At 40.0% G+C, this 9,028-nt stretch overlaps 1 protein-coding gene across 4 annotated transcripts in view; it reads right to left on the reverse strand.

The window, feature by feature from the left end:
* Window positions 1-3,378: 3,378 nt before the first annotated feature.
* KYAT3 (kynurenine aminotransferase 3) overlaps window positions 3,379-9,028 on the reverse strand; it is a 64,112-nt gene continuing 58,462 nt past the window's right edge. For all 4 annotated transcript variants that reach the window (XM_032247803.1, XM_032247802.1, XM_032247804.1 and 1 more), the window contains one exon: window positions 3,379-3,846. In XM_032247803.1, the coding sequence (XP_032103694.1) occupies window positions 3,784-3,846 (63 nt within the window). In that variant the 3' untranslated portion in view covers window positions 3,379-3,783. The remainder of the gene's footprint in view (window positions 3,847-9,028) is intronic.

Here is a 9,028-nt window from a genome sequence, read left to right on the forward strand (position 1 = left end):
ACAACAGTGTTGATGAAATTCACTCAGGTTATTGTGTGTAGCTGTACTTCCTTAATTTTCATTGCTATATGATATTCCACTATATGAATATTCTCGCTAAATTAATTATTAGACTGTTGATGGATATTTTGGTTGTTTCCCATTTCGAGTATTTATATACAATGCAGCAACAGACATTATTACTATTATTGTTTTGAGACAGGGTCTTGCTTTGTTTCCCAGGCTAGAGTGCAGTGCTGTGATCACAGCTCACTGCAGCCACCACCTCCTGGGTACAAGCTCCTACCACCTCAGTCTCCCAAGTAGCTGGGACTACAGGAGCACACCAACATGACTAGATAATTTAAAATTTTTTTTGTGTGGAAATGAGGTCTCACTATGTTGCCCAGGCTGGTCTTGAACTCCTGGCCTCAAATGATCCTCCCGCCTCAGCATCCCAAAGTGCTGGGATTACAGGTGTGAGCCACGGTACCAGCTGGCATTTTACATATTTAAAAAAAAATTGAACAATACCCTGATTATTTGGATTAAGCCATCATTCTTATAATAGTCCTTGAGGTCCTATGCTATTTCTCTGATGTAATACCTACTACTCTCCCCCTTGCCTTATTCTATCCAGTCATACCAGACTTTTAGTACTCATCAAACATGCCAGGCACCCTCGTGGCTTAGAATCACTGCACTGTCTATTCCTCCTGCCGGGGATGTTCTCCCCAAGATCTGCACAAGGCTGTCTCCCTCCCCTTCTTTAAATCTGCTTCCGTGTCCCCTCCATGAGGCCTTTTCTGACCACATTATTTTAAATTTCAATTTGCTTCTGTAACAGTCATCCTCTTTTATCCTGCTCTACTTCTTTTCTTCATACAATTATGCACACATTATATATACAATATATTTTATGATGTTTATGATTTAATCTGCCTCCCCTGGCTAGATGAAAAGCCCTAGAGGACAGGAATTTTTAATTTTTGTTCACTGATGTACACTAAGTGCCTACAAGAGTGCCTGGCACATAGTAGGTGTTCGAGTGATACTTGTGAAAGGAAAGAGGAAAAGAGGGGAAAAGAGAGGAGGGAAGGAAAAAGCAGGGGAAGGAGGGAGGCAGAGAGGGAAGAAATGAAGATAGGAATGAAGAAAAAATGGAGGGAGGAGAAGGAGAAAGGCAAGATAGAAGGAATTTTGCCTTGAATGGGAAGAGATAGCAGGTTAGTACATAGACTCAATCAGTGAAAGAATTTTCTAAGGTGGTAGAGATTTGAACATGTCCCACTTCTGAAGGGAGCCAGTAGAGACTGAAGGTCCAGGAGCGTAGACTGAGCCAATTCTGAGAGTGTGCGAGGAAACAAGATCCAGAGCATATGTGGTAGAATTAGCCTTAGACAAGCTCAGGGAGGCAAAAACCTGCTTTAAACCCTGGTGGAAATTTTGCCAAGTTCCTAGCAAGGGTGGACAGGCTACACAGGTTCCATGGGGTTTCTATTGCTACTGTTATTGTTGGCTCTTTGGGCCCTGAGCTTCCTTATAGATGGCTGGACCTGGTAATTTTTAAACCAACAGTTCTCTTTATTCTACTGCCACCACTAACCTGTCAGCCTTGGACAGGTCAAAGATGAATGACCATTATAACTGGAGAGAAGGAAGGAGGAGGATGATGCAGGCAAGTCACACGATTAGTGGTGCAATCCTAGTTGGAGGTGCTGGTTTGGTAGCTTGTTTTTTCATTTTATTTTTGACAGAAGTGGGGTTGAAGTCATTTGGTATGATTTAATCATGCTACTGGTGGTGGGCTTTGAGGTGAGAATAGAGGTAACGTATTTTTGTTATTAAAAATAGGAGAATTGGCTGGGTGAGGTGGTTCGTGCCTGTAATTCCAGCACTTTGGGAGGCCGAGGCAGGCAGATCACTTGAGGCTGGGAGTTTGAAACCAGGCTGGTCAACATGGTAAAACCTGCTTCTACTAAAAATACAAAAATTAGCCAGGTGCGGTGGCACACACTTGTAATCCCAGCTACTTGGATGGCTGAGGCATCAGAGTTGCTTGAACCTGGGAGGTGGAGGTTGCAGTGAGCTGAGATTGCGCCACTGTACCCCAGCTTTGGCAAGAGTGAGACTCTATCTCAAAACAAAACAAAATAAATATATAGGAGAATGATAGTAATTGCTGCTGTTGTAAAAGGTAGGGGAACATTGAATTATGTCTAGTTTATGTCAGCGATGTGAATTCTGGTTGCTAGAGCCTGCCCAACTGTGCAATGTACAGCCCAGGCTCAGGCATGGAGCTCCAATCCCAGGATTGAGTTCTTTCTTTTTGACAAGCTGAGATAGAACAATGGTGGAAATCATTCAAGGCAACAAAAGCATCTTGGCTGAAGTGATAGACAATGAAGTCATGGCTAGATGAGGGAGTGAAGATTTAAGGGAACCAATAAAAATAAGATGAGGGAATTCTACAAACTACAACAGTAATGATCAAACTTTCATGTGTGTAAGTATCACCTGGAGGGCTAGATCCTGAAATTGTTATTCATTAGGTCTGGGGTGATGACCAGAATCTGTCTTTGACAAGGATCCTAGTAGATTCTAAAGTAAGAAGGTCACAGACCAATTTTTTGTGAAATAGCAGATTGAACTGGTAATACGTTTAAAGAAGTGATTTTTTTTTTTTTGTTAGCGTTTTACTCTGTTGCCCAGGCTGGAGTGCAGTGGCACATTGTTGGCTCACTGTAACCTCTGCCTCAGCCTCCCAAGTAGCTGGGATTACCTACATGTACCACCATGGCCGGCTAATTTTTTTGTATTTTTAGTAGAGATGAGGTTTCACCATGTTGGCCAGCCTCGTCTTGAACTCCTGACTTCAAAAAGTGATCCACCAGCCTTGGCCTCCCAAAGGGCTGAGATTACAGGCATGAGGCACTGCGCCTGGCCAAGAAGTGATATTTGAAAAGAGCTGAGAAGGAAGAGGGAGGAGACAGAGGGACAGAGAGAGAGAGAAAAAAAAAAAAAAAAGGGAGAACATGTGCACAAGACAGCAAGCATAAACTAGAAGAACAGAGATGATGAATTTGTGATCTCAAAAGGTGAAGCAGACTTGAATGATAAAAGTTTCAGGGAGTGACCAAGGCAGTGGGTGGATGAAGTCCAGTGGAGGTGAACATCACCAGAGGTGAGGAGGTCAAAGCACAGAAAGCCTGGCTAGTCCTTGTGAACCTTGAAGCCACCGCAAATAACAGCAGTACTTGGGGTATGAGGCAAAACCATGAACAGAATTCAAGGCCGTTGGTGAATGAAGGGGAAGGTGGGTACACAAAACAAATACATGTGGTAGAGGCGTGGAACTGGTTAGGAGTTCTTACACAGTGGCAGAAGCATGAAACTGGCTAAAGTCAGATGAGTGTTTATTGTTTGCCAGGCTTTGCATACATTAGTCCATTTAATCCTCACAAATGACTTTCATATGAATCAGGTACTGTTTTTATTCCCATTTTATAGTGATTGGACTGAGTTACAGAGAAGTTAAACATCTCATAGTTCTTACCCACTATGTTATGCTGATTCTTATAAAATGATAGTGGAAGATGTGTTAATACATTTCAACTGAAAAAAAAAAAAAAAAGGTCAGATCTCCTGAATATTGTTAGGAGTTGGGTTAACTGCTTTGGAAAAACAATGGAAATAGTTCAATTCCAGTTGTACTGAAATATCTTATAACCCAGCAGGTGGCAGCACTAAGTAACAATTCCATCCCAGGTCGTCTAATAGAAACATTAATCCATTCTGCACATATCAAGACTTCTGGACACTCCATGCCTTGATGATTTCTTCAGCAGCATCCAGTGTGCTGTCTTTCTGTAAATTAATAAAATGATCATCATTACATATCAACATAAATTCAAGATGAAGCAAAGATTTAAATAACATAATGAAGATTTAAGTGAATATCTGATCTCAAGTGAAGAAAAATTTTCAAAATGAAAAAGCAAAAGCAGAACCACAAAGAGGAAAACAGTTAATCAAATGAACTATAATTATAGAAATAGGCCAAAGAGTACAGAAGAGTTTACACCGAAAAATAATAGCTGTCTGCTCTATCTGCTCCACCCCTTCCTATGATTCCCTCCACCTTCCAAGATAACCTTCCTTTTATGGCAATTTCTGGTTTTCGTTCTAATTGCTACCACCAAAATCTAATAATATGCTTATGCTTCTATTTCCTTATTTGTGAACTTCACATATTATCTCCTACATCTGTACTTTGCTCTGAACAAAAAAAAGTTCATTCACACTACTCTGTCCCTTGTTTTTAAGGTTTTACAGTTATAATTATTGAAAAATAGTTTATTTCTTGAATAGATGATTCACACATAGCATAAAATTAAACAGAAGGGTAAGCAGAGAAAATCCAGCCTTCTGTTCTTGGTCTTCTGTTTCTCTGCTTTTTCTTTCTTGTCTCTCCCTACAAGAATGATTCAGTCTGAAAGCCAATAGGTGAGGCTGGGCAAAGTGGCTCTCCATGTATAGGGTTGGGAGAGCCTTGGCAACCATAGTGCAGGACACTGCAGCCCAAGTGGAGTGAGCAGGGTGGCCAGCATGGGTGTCATGAGGTGGTGATGCTGGCTGGAACAGGGTGTCAGGGTATGAGTGGGGTAAGTGAGGCACCTGTATGGTAGGGTGGCCTCATGCAGGGTCCTGAAGCCTGGATGAGTTGAGGTAGGCATCTGGCATGGTGTCAGTGCCCAAGAGGGGTAAGGAGGGCTTCTGTATAGTAGGTGACAATGGTGGCCTGGTATGGGGTATTGGAGACCCAGATGGGGGCACCTCTCTAGGAGGATGACAGGACAGGTTGGCATGGGTGATGAAGCTCAGGTGGGGTGAAGATGTAGTGCAGCACTTGGCACAAAATGTCAAAGCCTGAATGGGGAAAAGGGTGTCTGCTCAGGGGCTGGGAAGGTGGGGGTGCACAGTGGCTTTGACAGGAGATTGATCTCATGTAGAAGTATTGATTAAATTAGTAATTACATGACTACTGGCCAAATCGGGGAAAACCTAAGTATCAAAACAAGTAATAATAATAATAATAATGATAAATCATAGCCCACTGTACTATAAAATAAAAATCCAGAAGTCCACATTGATACATATAAATAACTTAATAAATATGTTGCTTAATGAGATATGGAATATTTTCATAGTACTTTACTACAAAATATTTATGATTTAACAAGAAAAAGTATAACTTTATAGTAGAAAAGACTGGCAAACGCCACCTTAATCAAGTGGTTAAAGTTAACATCACCGGTAATAGGCATAACTGAAATCATGTGCCACCTGATACAATGAATAGAAGAGTACCGTCACTTCTGTGGTTTCCAGCCACAGTGTATAACCTGAATCTAAGCATGAGGAAACATCAAACTTAAATTGAGGTACCTTCTTAAAAATAATTGGTCGATAGTTTTCAAAAGTATCAAGATCATGAAAGTCAAAGACAACTGAGAAACCATTCTAGCTTGAAGGAGACATGACAACTAATGTGATGCATGAATCTAGCCTGAATCATTTTATTAATGAATTGTTATAAAAAAGGACATTACTGGGACAATGACATTTAAACTGGATCTGAGGATTAGATGGAACATCAAGGTTAACTTCGTGATTTTGAGGGCAATATTGTGGTTTTGTAGGAGAATGTCTTGTTTGTGAAGAACATACAAGAAAGTATATGGGGGTGACAGAAGTAACAGAAATTAAGTTGATGACTTACTCTGAAGTAGTTCAGAAAAAAGAAATTCTTGAAACTTTTAGCTGAGAGCATTTCAAACTGTTTGTTTTAAAGTAAGTCAGCTTCTCACCTATCTGCCTCAGCCACCCAGTTTTTCTCCCCAGAGGCAATGCTGGGATTTCATTATATATTTTTCCAGAGATATTTATCTATCTTTGTTTTTTAAATTTCATATATATATATATATATATATATATTATTATTATTTATTTTTAACTTTTATTTTGGGTTCAGGGATACATGTGAAGGTTTGTTACATAGGTAGACTCATGTCACCGGGGTTTGTTGTGCAGATTATTTCATCACCCAGGTATTAAGCACAGCACCCAATAGTTATCTTTTCTGGTCCTTTCCCTCCTCCCACCCTCCACTCTGAGGGAAGCCCCAGTGTCTGCTGTTCCCTTCTTTGTATCCATGAGTTCTCATTGTTTTTGGCTCACTTATAAGAGAGAACATGTGATATTTGGTTTTCTGTTCCTGTGTTAGTTTGCTAAGGATAATAGGCTCCAGCTCCAGCCATGTTCCTGCAAAAGACATGACTTCATTTTTTTTTTTTTTATGGCTGCATGGTATTCCATGGTGTATATATACCACATTTTCTTTATCCAATCTGTCATTGATAGGCTTTTAGATTGATGTGAATATAGCATCATTTATACAAGCAGCCCCCACTGGTGAATAATTTTGTTGTTTACAATGTTTTGCTATTACAAACGATGCCTCAGTGAAAATCCTTGAACACAAGTCATTCAAAATGTGCAAGTAAATCCACAGGAAAACACTTGTAGAATTGTTGGGTCAAAGGGCATGGGAATTCACAGCTGGATAGAAATTTTCAAACTAACCACCACAGAGATTTTACAAATTATCCTCCCACTTTCAATTTGTAAGAGTGTTTTATGAAACATTTTAGTTGTTTTGGTTGTTTCCAATCTAAGAGATAAAATTTCTTTGCAGTTCTAATTTTCATTTCTCTTATTATGAAATAATAAGTTAGACAACTTTTGTAAGTTCACTGAGCATCTTACCCATAATATGATAAAGTGGTATTTTTTGCATTAATTTACTTTTACCATTTTTATTTTACTCTGAATTCAAACTGCTTTCTTTTGATTTCTATTTTCTTGATATGTTTTTGTCATTCTTTTATTTTTAGCCTTTCTAAGAGGTGGAGTTAGGTGTGTCCACTTCCCCTAGTAACTACCAGCTACTGCCACACTATCTGCCAATACTAAATGTTGACGTAAGAGAGTCTGGGACCACACTGATCCTCTTCTTCCGCCCCACTGGAGGCCTTGATCTTATTGTCTAGCTGCCCAAAGGAATTATCATTGAAGCCCAATGTATCAAATGAGGTATATCTTGGTGTTAGTAATTGTGTGACAGTTTTCCTGAGATAAGGCATTCCCCTTCCATCTCCAGCTATGTCTTTCTCTCTCTCTCTCTTAATGAAAGCATTCTCAAAATGAAGCTATAAAATTATTTCCAGGTTCCATTTGTTCTGTTCTTATTTTTTTTTCCAGCAACTCTACATATTTTATTTTTCCTTTGCGTCTATAATTTTTCTAATATTTTAAACATTATTTGTTCCTTTTCACTTCCTTTTGCTCACATCTCCATCCTTGATGTCCGTACAGAAATATTCAGTGTTCTTTGTGGTGTTGCTATTAATATTGTCACCATAATTTCCAATAGCCTTATTTTTTCTTTTCGATTTCCTACCTGAACTCTGATAGCTTCCATTTGATCTTCTTATACTATCTTACCCTATCTTCCCTGAACTCTTAAAACCTCTGCTTTAATTTCTCATTTTAAAGGTTTTAAATTTGAAATAGCACTAATTTTATTTGCTCTATGGCTACATTTTTTTTTTTTTGTGAATATTCTCTAACACTTGTTTTTCCTTGTACATTTCTCTTTTCCTTATAGTGTCTTTGTATAGATTCATAGTTGGCTTCTCTTTGATTATTATTACTATTACTGTTATTACTTTTTGAGACAGAGTCTCACTCTATCACCCAGGCTGGAGTGCAGTGGAGCGATCTCAGCTCACTGCAACCTCTGTCTCCCAGGTTCAAGTGATTCTTGTGCCTCAGCCTCCTGAGTAACTGAGATTATAGGCAGGTGCTACCACACCCAGCTCAATTTTTTTGTATTTTTAGTAGAGATGGGGTTTCACCATGTTGGCCAGGCTGGTCTTGAACTGCTGACCTCAAGTGATCCTCCTGCCTCAGCCTCCCAAACTGTTGGGATTACAGGTGTGAGCCACTGTACCTGGCCCCTCCTCTTTGATTAATCATTTTTGATTGAATTCTCTTTGTAAGCTCCCACTATCAAAGCATGTACTATTCCTATTGTTCTGGGTAATAAGCATGCTACCTGCTGGCTTTGTCTGTGATTTGAAGATAGATTTGCTGATTTGTTGTATAAGGGAGAAGCTGGGGCAGCACCAGAAAAGAGTAGTAATTCTGCTTGTCTCATAGTAAAAGTTAATACAGTTCATGTAGGGTTCAGTGGGTGGGAGCTCTTTTAGACCTCACTTTTTACCAAATAATTAAATTGGCTATCCCCAATTTAATACATCCCTTCTGCATTGCTTCAACACAGCTTTTAGCACGACAGGAGTAAACAAGGAACTCTATAGCCCAACCAGTGTCTCCTCTCCACTGTGCCTCACATAGTTTCTGGATGACATGACTGTATGTCTTTGCCCTATTTCCTCCATGATGCCAAACGGTCTAGGGAAGTTCCTGCTGCCAGTGCATCAACTGTTCCTATTGTTCTCAACAATGAGTATGCTGCCTTCTGGCTTTGTCTGTAATTTGAAGATGCAAAAGCAGGATCCTTTCTAGGTATCTTCCCTCTGCCATTACCTTCCCTATTTGGCAACCTTTCCTCATACACTGGGGAATTTGTTTTCTATTCTCTTAGTTGTTTTTAAATAATTTTTAAAAAGAGATTAAGGGGGCTGGGTGCAATGGCTTACGCCTGTAATCCCAGCATTTTGAGAGGTCGAGGCAGGCAGATCACCTGAGGTCAGGAGTTCCAGACCAGCTTGGCCAACATGGTGAAACCCTGTCTCTACTAAAAATTCAAAAATTAGCCGGCATGGTGGCACATGCCTGTAGTCCCAGGCACTTGGGAGGCTGAGGCAGGAGAATTGCTTGAACCTGGAAGACGGAGGCTGCAGTGAGCTGAGATGGCACCACTGCACTCCAGCCTGGGTGACAAAAGCAAAACTCTGTCTCA

The sequence above is a fragment of the Sapajus apella genome, unplaced genomic scaffold, assembly GCF_009761245.1.
Source record: "Sapajus apella isolate SASKATOON/1434 unplaced genomic scaffold, GSC_monkey_1.0 scaffold64, whole genome shotgun sequence".
Lineage (NCBI taxonomy): Eukaryota > Metazoa > Chordata > Mammalia > Primates > Cebidae > Sapajus > Sapajus apella.